This window comes from Leptonychotes weddellii, chromosome 9 (assembly GCF_054177405.1).
Source record: "Leptonychotes weddellii isolate Sample4059 chromosome 9, ASM5417740v2, whole genome shotgun sequence".
Lineage (NCBI taxonomy): Eukaryota > Metazoa > Chordata > Mammalia > Carnivora > Phocidae > Leptonychotes > Leptonychotes weddellii.
Window position 1 is genome coordinate 7,105,967 of NC_138377.1, and position 14,307 is coordinate 7,120,273.

Consider the following 14,307-nt stretch of genomic DNA (forward strand, 5'->3'; position numbering starts at 1 on the left):
TTGATAGTTTACTTTTAAAAACAGAAATCTAAACTTCCTATACTGCCTGATAACACTTTATTTTCATAATTTAGATAATTTAGATCTATTAAAAAATGCTGAAAATTTAAAATTAATTTGAGCTGATGATTCAGTCTCATTCTTTACACCATTTAAATATTTCTAGCACTCAGAAACAGTGAGTTTTAAGGAAATGTTAGATGCCACTTGTAAGAAACTACATGACTTTGATAACTTGTATATCAGAAGAATGATACAATGAAGTATGTCATGATCATGTGTCATGTATTCAAAGTTAATTTTTTGATGTTGATTTTATATTCTTTCCTCAGAATAATCTTGGATGAAGCTGCCTTGCATTTGTCTGACAAGTGTAATACTGTTACTATAAATTTGAATAGAGGTAAGAGTTGAAAAACAAAATCTGAGATAGATGAATGTTCTTTAGTTTTTGTATGAATATTTTAGAGCGTTTGAACTCTGGAATAATGCTGTGGAACTAAGGATCTTATTAAATACCAGTTTGAAGTTGTAATGTCCTTAGAACATCAGTTAAGTGCATCAAATTATATGTAGTCTATTTAATACAAGATTAATTTTGTTCCTAAGTAAAAAAAGGGAATTGTAGGACTTTTGTAGGATGAAACTATATTTCCATTCCATTCTAAATATTTGTACCACTAACTGCCATGAATTTTAAAGAGATGCTAGTTTTATTACGTGTTGGTTGGATACGTATTTTTTGAAAGCTTTACTCAGATATTTTGTTAATTTAAAAAATTTTAGATTATGTTCGTGTGATGGATATGGGGCTTTTGGAATTAACCATAACTGCAGTGAAATCTGATTCTGATGGAGAGCAAGTAAGTTACTAAAATAAGAAATTTTTACTTCTATTTTTTTTTTTTTTAAAGATTTTATTTATTTATTTGACAGAGAGAGATGGCAAGAGAGGAACACAAGCAGCGGGAGTGGGAGAGGGAGAAGCAGGCTTCCTGCCGAGCAGGGAGCCCCACATGGGGCTCGATCCCAGGACCCTGGGATCATGACCTGAGCCGAAGGCAGACGCCCAGTGACTGAGCCACCCAGGCGCCCTTGACCCCTATTTTTTATAAGAGAGACTAAAGAATAATTGAATTTATTATAAAATTATTTTGGTCAAAAGTAGATAAAATATTTTAAAATTAGGATATAGTTATAAATATGTATTTCTTGTGGCAAGTAAAATTCTATTCTGTTTTATTTAATGTAAGCCTATGCAAAACAAGAAATTTTTAGCTTTTGTTTGAAAAACCTGTTCCTTTCTTTTCCCTTGTGTCCATCCAGACTGAGCCGCGCTTCGAGCTACACTGTTCCAGTGACACTGTCCATATCAGAACGTGCTCAGACTCTTGTGCTGCTTTAATGAATCTCATTCAGTACATTGCAAGCTATGGGGACTTACACGCAGCAAACAAGGTGGAGACGAAGCCTGGAGCCTCTCACAGAAAGATGAAGGTATAGCCAGCAACATCTTTTATTAGAACTAACTCACCCCAGACACCTTGCAGCCATGGGCGTGATGTGTGTGCGTCAGCGAGGTCTTCATGACAGTCATGAGGTAGAAAAGAAACTGAAAAATCACCTGTCTGTTCTTTACCTTCAGAGTGATGCGTCTGGAAAGGTGATTCCGTAGGCCTTCTTGGAAAACCATTCTGCTGTTTGGTGTTCTTTGTTTCAGAACATTAATCTTCTCAGCCCACAGAATACTTTCTTCCAGACTTGAATTATTTTCATCTCCCCTCCAGGAAGAAAGAAAACATTTAGCATTGCAAGAGCTTGTTCTGTGCCAGTCGTATGTAAAAATGCTTAGGAGAGGAGAGGTACAAGTGTTAGTGTTATTACCAGAAGACTTAGGTTATCTTTTATTTGTTACATATGATTCTGTTGGGTTTTCAGTATATTTTCTCGTTTGTGATTTCTTTGAATTCAGTGTGGTAGGTTAAAGATTATCATCTCCGTTTTACAGATGAATAAGTTAAAACCCAGAGAATTAGGCTATTTGCCCAAATTAGTAGGATTAGCAACAAAACCAGATACTTTGATTTCTGGGTCGGTGCTTTCTTATGCCCCCAACTGTCACCTCTCTGTCCTCTCTTAGGTACAGATTGAACGATGTCCGGTTTGTTTAGCATTTTTAACTTTTTAGTGCTTTTTCTTTCTTTATCGTGGCCCGTTCTGTGAACAGGATTCTCAGTCTCTTAGATAATGGAGCCCCTAGTGAAGGTCCTTGTCTTGTTCAGATGCTCTTACACTTCATTCGTGTTATGCTTTGGGTTTTGACTCCTTGCTTTTGCTCTCTTCTCACTGACAAGAAGACAATTCATGACCCTCCCTCTCCACTGTTTGTTTTCTTTGTATAAACATTCTCCAGTTTATTAAATGTTATTTTAAATGATCCCTTTCAAATTGGATCTTTCCATTTTAGAGTCATACTCCCATTTAAAAAGCATGGTCTGGATTTAATGAACCCACAGTTCACTAACCAAAATGGTTAAGCATCAGCGCTGGAGTTGAACCCCATGAGTCCCCACTTAGTTGATTTCCCCTGCTCTGTGTGCCCCCTACTATCCTTCGGTGTCCGTCCATTCCAGGACACGAGACTCTGACCGCCAGCGGCTTTGTGTCCAGGGGGTGAGAGTTGGTGCAGCTGCCAGATTTGAGCAGCTCCCGCTCTGCAGAAGGAGACTGCTCCTCCCCAGGCCTCACTGCAGTGTTCTTAGCTCCTTTGTCCTCTAGTGTGTGTGCTCTTCACCGTCCCGGCTCATGGTGCTGGCTTTGAGGTGATGGCGCATTTGTTTCTGTTGGCCAGTAGTTGTTGGGGTGATGATGATGCTAACAACCTAGAAGGCTACAGCTGCAGGGCAGAAGGTGGAACAATGGCTGTGTTCCTGTTTCTGGTGTCTTTGTAAAATGCCTTGTGTTTCTAGGACAACATCATGCTGAGTAGTTTGCTTCTTAGAGCATTTTCAGTTATTTTTTTTTATTTTTATTTTTTTTAAAGATTTATTTATTTGAGAGAGAGAGTGAGAGAGAGAAAGAGCACAAGAGGGGGGAGAGGGAGAGGGAGAAGCAGACTCCCTGCCGAGCAGGGAGCCCGATGCAGGACTCGATCCTGGGACTCCAGGATCATGACCTGAGCCGAAGGCAGTCGCTTAACCAACTGAGCCACCCAGGCGCCCCAGTTATTTTTTTTTTTAAAGATTTTATTTATTTATTTGAGAGAGAGAGAGAGCACAAGAGAGGGGAGCGGGAGAGGGAGAAGCAGACTCCCTGCTGAGCAGGTAGCCCGATGCTGGACTGGATCCTGGGACTCCAGGATCATGACCTGAGCCGTAGGCAGTCGCTTAACCAACTGAGCCACCCAGGCGCCCATTTTCAGTTATTTTTAATTAGGTGTTTTGGCTGTAGGTAGATTCCAGCGGTCGCTCCTCCTCACAGGGTCCAGTACTTCCTGAAGCAGACCAGCAGATGTTACGCGATCTGATGAGTGACGCTATGGAGGAGGTTGACCTGCAGCAGGCCGCTGCATCCGCGCAAGCCCAAGCTAACGGTAGGACGGGCCGGGCCTTCCTCCCCAGGAGCACTGGGGCCTCACTTGAGGCTTATGTTATTTGTACACTTACAAATTCTGCAGTAAGTAACTTATTAAAGAAAAGACAAGTCTGAGGTTTGGTGGATATTTATTAGTCAATCTGCTTGTGTTGATTGAGCGTCTAGTAGATAAATAACCACTGGCCAGGGTGTTGTGGGGGTTACAGATTAAATGAAAGACAAAGCTTATCTGTTCTGTTAGCTTAGAGTTTCATAACACAGATTGGCACTAAGCCAGACTGATGTTCTTACTTAGAATGTTTGAGAAATGACATGAGAAAGTGCTTCAGAGTGTGTCACATCCTCAACTACCGGTTGGAAGGGATTGGAATTGTCTCATTAGATTTCAGTGAAAGTGAGAGGAGTTGGCTTAATTTAATTTAATTTTTAAAGATTTTATTTATTTATTTGAGAGAGACAGAGATAGCGAGAGCAGGAACACAAGCAGGGGGAGTGGGAGAGGGAGATGCAGGCTTCCTGCGAAGCAGGGAGCCTGATGTAGGACTCAATCCCAGGACCCTGGGATCATGACCTGAGCCTGAGGCAGATGCTTAACGACGGAGCCACCCAGGCGCTCAAGTTGGCTTAATTTTAAAGAGTGGCTGGGGTTTAGGTATGTGGAGGGGAGAGAGAAGGTAGTCTTGGCAAGGTCATGAATGTTGACAGAGGCACAGAAGCATGCAGAAGCCTTAATTATCTTGCAGCTCAGGCTCTTACTGGAACAGAAGCTCCCTTCTCATTGGAAAGACTTGGCCAGCAAAGTTGGATAAGCAGGGAGGAACCAGCCAGTGGGAGAGCCTTGAAAGCCAGCTGGAAGCATCTAAATACTTTGAAGCATCTATCTAAAAAATATTTTTTTCTAATTGAATACATAGTCATTTCTATATGTTCTGAAATCTTAATTTTTAAAAAATTATTTCATGGTATTATCAAAGTTTAGGGTTAAATTGTTGCTTTTATTCTAATTTAGCATAAATTAGAACTCAGGAAAGAAATAGGAACTTTTAGCTTCCTGCATATTACATTATCTGTAATAATTGCAGCTAACCTACTTAGGTGGGAAAGAATGTTTCGTGAGTATTTACTGAACAGCTTCAATATTCAGGTGCACCAGGCATTTATAAAGGATGAGTAAGTCCAAGGTGCTGCCATAGAAGAATTTAAAATCTGGTCTGTGAGCCTCTTGAGGCTAAAATATATTATTCATCTTCACGTTCTCAGTCCTTATCACAGTGATTGGAATGACTGACGGAATGGAGAAAGAATTAGTGGATCTACTATGTATTAAAAATGCATAAAGGTGTATGTTCACAGTACAGATTTTGTCATGCATGCAGTCTTTTGTGAACCACGTTGACAGCTACCTGAGAACAGGTGGCCCGTTGGGTATCCAGTGCCCCACAAAGTAGTCTGTTGATTGTAGGGCACCACTCTCTGGCCAGAGACCTGCTTGGCCTCTGTTTTCCCCCCTCCCCTCTATAAGCAGAGATTTCCTGTAGTTTTAGGGGAGGCACTGCCAGATGTTACCAGTTGTTCCTCCCCTTGCAGTATTGCTCCGGAAGTTTCCACATCTCCACCCACAGGACAGAGTTGTCAGAATGCAGTTCTGGCTTAAACAAAACTCCAGTCAACACTAACCCCTGCTGCCATATTTCTGAGCTTCTCTAATGCGAAATAACTTAAGAGGAGACTCGCTATGACTTTATGAGACCATCATTTACTGTTCTCCTAGAGAACTTCAAACTTATTATCAGTCTTTTTATTAGTAGTCGGAGGGTTATTGTAAGAAATAAATGAGATATTGCAGGTGAAAACATTTCAACATAGTGTGTATCTGACATGTGGTTAAAATGTTTACTAAGCATTACTGTTCAAAATGTGCCAAAATTGAGTGTTGTATTCTTTTTTACTTAGGTGTTCTGGATGAAAAATCTCAAACTCAGGAGCCATGTTGTTCAGACCTCTTCCTGTTTCCAGATGAGAGTGGGAACACGTCCCAGGAGCCTGGCCCTCCTTACCCCTCATTCACACACCACTTGATTAGTGATGCAATGGCAGGTGCGCCCACTGAGAATGACGACTTTTGCATTCTTTTTGCACCAAGAGCAAACATTCAGGTAATAAATGGATAATATAATTGAGGCCTTAAGGTAGTGTTACAGGTTGAATTGACCAAAGGGTACCTGAGGAACAGTCTTCAGATTTTTTTATAACTCTTGGCAGTTCACAGTGACTTCATTTTGTAATTTATTATTGAGGCTTTGCAAATGTTTACTATACTTTACTATTTCTGTGACACATCGCTCTAAAACTCAGAAGAATGCTCAATATTTGCAAAATTTAAAAAATGATTTTTTTTAGATTTTATTTAAATTCAAGTTAACATATGGTGTATTATTAGTTTCAGGGCAAAATTTTCTACATAGATTATTAAACTACAGATGTTGTACATAGTTAGCTCTTCAGGGCAAGGAAATGGTGAAAGGAGTGCTATCCAGAGTTGCTAGTCCAAGAATTGGGAAAGGTAAGACATGGTTTGTGTGAAGGCTGATGGATGGTTGATAGTAATTGCCATGTGAGAATCATGCTTCCATTTAAAAAGTATGGTCTGGATGTAAGGAATGCACAGTTCACTAGAAGGGTTAAGCATTGGTGCTGGAGTTGAACTTCATGAATCCCATTTAGCGTATATACATATTAAACTGCTCAGTAGTAACTTGATGAATGTATTTGTTTTACTGCATCCTGGGAAATAAAAATCAGTCAAACTCAGGATAACTTCATTATTAGGATCATGGTAATTTGGTCAGTATGTTGAAGTATGTTAAATTTGGAATGTAGTATTGACTTTGAATTAAAGAACTATAAACAAACACACACACACCAGATACACACCCACATCAGCACACACCCACTAAATCTGTGCCTTTTTATTTTCAAATGGTAAAAGCTAGATTGAAGACTATGAAAGACTCCTTGTGGAGTGATTTACATATGAACAAAAAGTCCACTTGATGCTGAATAATGCAGAGTATCCAGTGTGATGATTAATATCAGTACTTGCCCATTTCATATATTGATATTGCTATTAGAAAGAATGCAGTCGGGGTGCCTGGGTGGCTCAGTTGGTTAAGTGACTGCCTTCGGCTCAGGTCATGATCCTGGAGTCCTGGGATCGAGTCCCGCATCGGGCTCCCTGCTCGGCGGGGAGTCTGCTTCTCCCTCTGACCCTCCTCCCTCTCATGCTCTCTGTCTCTCACTCTCTCTCTCAAATAAATAAATAAAATCTTTAAAAAAAAAAAAAAAAAGAAAGAAAGAATGCAGAGTCAAGAAATCTTGAGATATACAACATAATCAGTGGTTTCTACTGAGATAAGACCGTGTGTGTTCCCTGTTTATTTTAGGAGAAGGAGGAAGAGCCAGTTGTAAAAGTGATGGTCGATGATGCGATTGTAATAAGAGAGAATTACTTTAGTCAACCCGCTAAGAAGACGGACACGAGCAAAGCCCCATTGCACTTTCCCATCCCTGTCGTCCGCTATGTTGTTAAAGAAGTCTCTCTTGTTTGGCATCTTTATGGAGGAAAGGATTTTGGAACAGTCCCTCCTACTTCTCCAGCTAAAAGTTACATGTAAGTTGATTTCTACATAAGTTTTTTTTTTTTTTTTTTTACAAGCCATTATTTTCTTTTCTTTTCTTTTCTTTTCTTTTTTTTAAAGATTTTATTTATTTATTCATGAGAGACAGAGAGAGAGAGGCAGAGGGAGAAGCAGGCTCCCAAGGAGCAGGAAGCCCGATGCGGGACTCGATCCCAGGACCCTGAGGTTATGACCTGAGCCAAAGGCAGACGCTTAACCATCTGAGCCACCCAGGCGCCCTTTTTTTTTTTTTTTTAAAGATTTTATTTATTTATATTATTTTCTTTTCTTAGAAAAAGACAGAATTTGTCATTTCTTAAAAAAAGATTTTATTTTTTTGAGAGAGAGCACATGTGAGAGAGAGAGCATGAGCCAGGGTGAGGGACAGAGGGAGAAGCAGACTCCCCGCTGAGCAGGGAGCCTGATGTGGGGCTCGATCCTGGGACCCCCGGGATCATGACCTGAGCCGAAGACCGATGCCTAACCGACTGAACCACCCAGGCGCCCCTAGAATTTGTCATTTTAAGAATTATTAATAAAGTAGTACTGACAACTGTGTAATTTAAATGTTACTCTTTTAATGTTAAAACTTTTCATTTGTAAACTTAGTTGCATTGTTTATATATTTACTGAAATATGGTGACTTAAGTGATTGCCATTCACCAAAATATTTTGGGTACCTACCATGTGCCGGAGCCTGTGTTAGAGGCACATTCACTAAAAGGAATAAGGCCAGGGGCGCCTGGGTGGCTCAGTGGGTTAACTGTCTGCCTTCGGCTCAGGTCATGATCCCAGGGTCCTGGGATCCAGCCCCTGCATTGGGCTCCCTGCTCAGTGAAGAGCCTGCTTCTGACTCTCCCTCTGCCCTCCTCCTCCCTGCTCCTGCGCTCTCTCCTCCTCCCTGCTCCTGCGCTCTCTCCTGCGCTCTCTCATGGACTCTTTCGCTCTCAAATAAATAAAATCTTAAAAAAATAAGACCCACACCCTTCCCTCCATTCAAAAGGACCATTATGTAAGCAGATGAGGGCAATGAAGTGAAGCATGTGCCTCAGGGGGCAGGGACCAGGCATGGCCCTGAATCTTTGGCATCCAGCAGAGTGCCGGGCAAGGGGTTGATGCTCCTGAAGTACTTGTTAAATGAGTGTGTTGGGTGGAGCTAGAAGAGGACTAGCCAGCCTAGTCCTAGGTGCAGTGGGAGGGAACATTCTCATTAGGGTGGGATGATCAGAAAAGGTTTCAGGGAATGATAATCTTTGGCACAACAGTGTAGAGACTTCCTATTTAAAAGTGATTTTTAGGGGCTCCTGGGTGGCTCAGAGGGTTAATAAGCATCTGCCTTCAGCTCAGGTCATGATCCCACGGTCCTGGGATCGAGCTCCCGCATCGGGCTCCCTGCTCAGCGGGGAGTCTGCTTCTCCCTCTGCCTGCCGCTCCCCCACTGTTTGTGCTCTCTCTCTCTCTCAGAAATTAATAAATAAAATCTAAAAAAAAAGTGATTTTTAAAAACTTCCTTTTCTGTATCAATTGGGATTTTTAGGACTTGTACTCTGTAAGGAGTTTCTGAAGTAATAAGGAACTTCTCAGGAGGTCTCGTTTTTCCGTGTCCTGTTATATGAACACCAACACCATAGTTAGGTTTTTCTTTAGTTCTAAATATTTAGCAGGCAGTTGATTCCCGCAATGGCAGTAATAAAATTCATGTTCTCAGTGTCTCCGAAGCATAAAGATGTGACTTTGATATAGAGAAATGCAGTTTGTGGCAGAGTGTTGGTAGTTCTGTAATATTATTTTCTCTTTTTATCTTTCTATTTTTCCTGAGGTCATTCATTGCCTTTCTTTGAATATTTCCTTTAACAAATTTTTTTTTTTTTCTATTTATAGCAGTCCCCACAGTTCACCTTCTCACACTCCCACAAGGCATGGACGTAACATGGTATGTGGGGGAAAAGGAAGAAACCATGACTTTTTAATGGAAATACAGTTAAGCAAGGTAAGATGGCATTTTGAAAGGAAAAAGCCACTGAAGTAGGAGCATTAATTGGGGTTCTTTGGTTGCTCCCCAGCCTTGTGGTCTTGAGCCATAAGTGCCAGCCCTTTGGATTGGAAAAATGCAGGGGTCTTGTAAAACTTCTAACTTTTTCTTTCTCAAATGTTCCGAGAAGTTTGAGGGGTTTTGTTTTGTTTTTGTTTTCCCAGGCTGTCCCTAGAGGAGTGTCTCTCAGAGTTGAGCAAGCATCAGAATCCCCTCGAGGGCTTGTTAAAACACAAGTTGCTGGGCCCCAGAGTTTCTGAATCAGTATGAGGTGGGGCCCATGAATTTGCATTTTTAATGAGTTCCCAGGTGATTCTGATACTACCTTTCCCAGGACCACACTTGGGGAACCACTGCCCTGGAGGATCTATCTGGGAGGGCTGCCGTTGGATAGGACCTGTGTCAGGTCCTTCATGAATGTCTAGAGACCAGTATGTCCAGGTCGCCAATGACATCATATGCATTCAGTTCTTTCAGCTTGTCTGGGATTGTGCCAAGTGTCTTATATTAGGGTACTTAACATGGAAGTATCGTAGTGATGAAGATCCCATGCATTTCATTGTATCCTTGCCCCTCCCCCCCCCCCTTTGGAACTTGAACATTGCCTCCACTGATTCTTTTTCAGGCAGTTTCATAGGTATGCAAGACGATAACTTTGTGCATTATTCTTACAGAGGGTTTTGCTTGAAAAGGATAGGGATTTTGCCAAGATCAAGTAAGAGATATTCGTTGAGCTTATGCTTGTGTGGTGAGGCACATGTAGATCAATAAAGTGAACAAATGAAGGACTGTTGTTCTCTGAAACAACAAGTGATGGGTGATATTTTGCATTTTAAAGAAGAAATCTAATTTAAATAAAAAGTAAAAATGGTTGTGTGTTCCCTCTTCTCTGTGAAGGTGAAGTTTCAGCACGAGGTCTACCCGCCTTGCAAGCCGGAGTGTGACTCCGGCCTCTTAGAGCACCCAGTCTCCCGGCAGGTGTTTGTCGTGCAGGATCTTGAAATTCGAGATCGTCTGGCAACATCACAAATGAATAAGTTTTTGTACCTGTATTGCAGTAAAGAAATGCCTCGAAAAGCTCATTCCAACATGGTAAGATTTAAGACCTCATATGTTCTGTTATGTATTTGTTTTGGAAAAGTGTGTTTGTTGTATCTAACTGCAGAAGATTGAGATTGGGGAAAATTGAAGGTTTTTTTTTTTTTTTTTTTTAAAGATTTTATTTATTTATTCATGAGAGACAGACAGAGGCAGAGGGAGAAGCAGGCTCCCAAGGAGCAGGGAGCCCGATGTGGGACTCGATCCCAGGACCCTGGGATCATGACCTGAGCCGAAGGCAGACGCTTAACCATCTGAGCCACCCAGGCGCCTGTTTTTTTTTTATAGTAATATGAAAATCCCTTTTAAATACGCTGCTTAAAGTTTTATTGTTATTAATTTTTAAAGGTTTTATTTCAGACAGCACGAGCTGGGGGGAGGGGCAGAGGGAGAAGCAGACTCCCTGCTGAGCAGGGAGCCCCATGTGGGACTCTATCCCAGGAGCCTGGGATCATGACCTGAGCCAAAGGCAGATGCTTGACTGAGCCACCCATGTGCCCCTTAAAGTTTTATTATTTAAAAATTATTTTTTGGGCGCCTGGGTGGCTCAGTTGGTTTAGCGACTGCCTTCGGCTCAGGTCATGATCCTGGAGTCCCGGGATCGAGTCCCGCATCGGGCTCCCTGCTCCGCGGGGAGCCTGCTTCTCCCTCTGACCCTCCCCCCTCTCATGTGCTCTCTGTCTCTCTCATTCTCTCTGTCTCAGATAAATAAATAAAATCTTTAAAAAAAATAAAAAAATAAAAAAAGTAAAAATTATTTTTTAAGATTTATTTATTTTTTATTTTTTTTATTTGACAGAGAGACAGTGAGGGGGAGAGAAGGAACACAAGCAGGGGGAGTGGGAGAGGGAGAAGCAGGCCTCCCACCGAGCAGGGAGCCCGATGCGGGGCTCGATCCCAGGACGCTGGGATCATGACCCGAGCCAAAGGCGGACGCCTAATGACTGAGCCACCCAGGCACCCCTAAAAATTATTTGACATGTCACTTTTAGGGTCCATTAATTTTAACTGCCAGTATATTGATACCCGAGGAAAACGGGAAGTCTATGGTGATCTACACAAAATATTTAGTATTGCTGGAAGTGTTCCAGATTTCTAACACTTTGTGAATTTTAGTGGAATAGGAATGATTTGCTCAGGATTGCTAGAAGAAAACGTCCTAGAAGCTGTCTTTGGAGTGTGGCTCTCCGGATTCCCTCCAGGGGCCTAGCGGATCCTGAAGTACATGTACCCCACTGTCGTTTACGTCTTTCCCACTAAAGAGAACCCATTTCTCTCCTGAGACTCTTCAGGGAGTGTGTGCCCCAGACAAGTGTGATTCAGGCCTTTAAACAAAAAGGGGAAACAGTTCCACTTTTAGTTCTCTTATAAGGGATAGAAATGGGATTTTTTTTCTTTTGTTTCTTGTGTTTTTTCTTTTTAAATGAAAACAAGGGTGTAATATCATTGGGGAAAAAATGTTTTTCTTCTCTCCTAGTTGACAGTGAAAGTATTACATGTGCGCCCCGAGTCCGGCAGGTCACCGCAGGAGTGCTGCTTGCGAGTGTCCCTAATGCCACTTCGCCTCAATATTGACCAGGTTTGTACTGAAGGCATCGTGTGAGGAGTTATGCTTCTATGTCCCAGACTCAGAAGGAGAGATTTAATTTAGGTGAATTAAAATGTTTATTGTTACTTAACTGTTATGAAAGTTGCATAATTGAAGCAGAATTCTGCTGGTAAAGAATAGGACAAATTCATCGGGTTTAGGGATCCGAACTGTTGGTGAGTAAACATTATTAGATGTTGTGCTCCAGGCTCCTCATTGTCTGCGTGACCTAGCACTCAGTCCCTGCTTCCTGTTCTCCCCTGCTCACGGACACACACTCGGGCAGGTACACAGGTGTCTTCAGAGGGTAGGAAATGACTCCCTGACATCTGTGGTTGAAAGATCAGAGGGCTTGTCTCTTAACCACAGCACCTGGAAGAGAATTCCTTCTGCCCTGGGTAAGATGACAAATTGGTACATTGGATACCCGAACAGGTCACAAACAGCAGATTTGTGGAAAGACCTAAAGAAATCTACTTTGCCGTATTCTAGCAAGCATTTCCATGAAATTGTTCTGGGTTTTGCTTTGACTCTGCTGTTTAAAACATAGTTGGCGCCTCTTGGGCAAACTAGATTCAGGGTGTGTGAACACGTGACGCTTTGTAGTCGTGCGGTGTGGCCGTGAGGGGGGCACAGGCTCGGCAGTCAGGCTGGGGTTGGCGCCTCAGTTCTCTTTCCCTGGTTGTGTGCCTTTGGGGAAGTTATTTCTCCAAGCCTCACTTTCTTCACTGATAAAATCAAAGTAAGAGAAATAGATGTAGAATCGTTTTTTTAAAAAATGATCAGATGAGACTAGCATATGTTAAATATTTAGCTTGGTGCCTGGCGTACAATGTTAAAAGATCAGAAGTGTTAACTGTTGTTCTTATTAACTGAAGCACGTCACAACTGAGGAAAATAAGTGGAGTTCTTAAAATAGCCTGCTTTTGAAACAGCAGAACTGTTCTGTTACACCTTATATTGGTGTGAGAAGGAGAGTCTATGTGGGATAGCACTGTTGGTTTGCTTACGTGGTACAGATTGAATAACGTTGACTTGTTATTTGAATAAGTAACAGACATTTCAGGAATAAGGTATTAAATAATTATCTTGCAAAAATATAGACATTTCTCAGAAAAAATGTATTGTGAAGCACAGAAGTTCAGCACAGCTTCACGTTAATATTTGTAGCTTCTGAGCTGGGACAGACTTGCCAGTGCGTACTTTAGATTTATGTTCTCTCCTTATGAGAAGAATTTCTTTGGATACCCGTATTTTAATTTGATTTATCCATACATTGCCTTGTGACTGAATAGGAGTACGATCAGGTATTTATGGGAAATTCGATCTGTGGAAATCAGTGTGAGCAAGAATTTGAGCAAGATACATCTTTATTGGCATGAGCTTGCCAGATGTAGCAAGCCCAGTTTTCTTTTTCCTTTTTTTTTTTAAGTTTTTAAATTTATTTATTTGAGGGAGGGGGAGAGAGAGAGAGTGTGTGTGTGTGTGTGTGAGAGAGAGAGAGAGAGAGAGAGAGAGAAGGAGTGGGGGGGAGGGGCAGAGGCAGAGGGAGAAGCAGACTCCCTGCTGAGCACGGAGCACCACGACGCAGGACTCAATCCCAGGACCCCGGGATCATGACCTGAGCTGAAGGCAGATGCTTAACTGAGCCACCCAGGCGCCCTGCCCAGTTTTCTTTAACAGACTTTTTTCTTCAGTAGTGAGCTTAATTTCTTAGAACTATAAAGCACTGTGATTTTGAAATGGGGAGATACTGATCTTTGAGAAAACAGGGAAATCACTGTTCTGGCTGACCTGAGGAGGAGCGGGAAATCGTTTCCCAAGGTACGAACCTGAGGAGAACACAGCCGCACTGCAGGTGTGTGCTGACAGGTTCACTGTGCAAAGGTCCTTCTGGCTGGCACCTTCTAAGATCGACGTGCCTTAGTTTGAGAGAGCAAATGGTCCTCTGAAGAGAAAACCTGATACTTATGTTCTCCATTTTTTTCTTTAGAAAACTAATCAGTTGAAGAATGATAATGCTTTGAGTAATACTTTTCTTACCAAGCATGTCTCTGACTTAATATTTCTCTTAACTGGATCATAGATAGTAAGTGTGAAAGCAACACACTGTTCTAAAAAAAGCTGCATTGCTGTTGAAGTTCAGGGTCATTGCTTCCAAGGCTCAGCATGCGTGTAGTGGAGGCAGGACACTAGGCAGAAGGGACGATTTTCTTCTGGGGAAGGGTAAATAGATGATGAAGTTCATGTAACTAGACAGTTTGAGATCTGAACTTTGAAGAGGCCAGATTTCCTGACTTTCCTAGTCTGGTGTCCAT

The 14,307-nt window shown here is 41.8% G+C and overlaps 1 protein-coding gene across 4 annotated transcripts in view; it reads left to right on the forward strand.

The window, feature by feature from the left end:
- ATG2B (autophagy related 2B) overlaps window positions 1–14,307 on the forward strand; it is a 50,268-nt gene that overhangs the window by 17,692 nt on the left and 18,269 nt on the right. For 2 of the 4 annotated variants that reach the window (XM_081829971.1, XM_081829973.1), the window contains 9 exons: window positions 333–403; window positions 787–863; window positions 1,327–1,497; window positions 3,451–3,592; window positions 5,548–5,750; window positions 7,038–7,264; window positions 9,153–9,261; window positions 10,201–10,395; window positions 11,879–11,980. In XM_081829971.1, coding sequence (XP_081686097.1) covers window positions 333–403; window positions 787–863; window positions 1,327–1,497; window positions 3,451–3,592; window positions 5,548–5,750; window positions 7,038–7,264; window positions 9,153–9,261; window positions 10,201–10,395; window positions 11,879–11,980 — 1,297 coding nt within the window. Of the gene's footprint in view, window positions 1–332; window positions 404–786; window positions 864–1,326; window positions 1,498–3,450; window positions 3,593–5,547; window positions 5,751–7,037; window positions 7,265–9,152; window positions 9,262–9,467; window positions 9,575–10,200; window positions 10,396–11,878; window positions 11,981–14,307 lie in introns of those variants that run through there. The other 2 variants (XM_081829974.1, XM_081829972.1) reach the window with 2 other exon arrangements.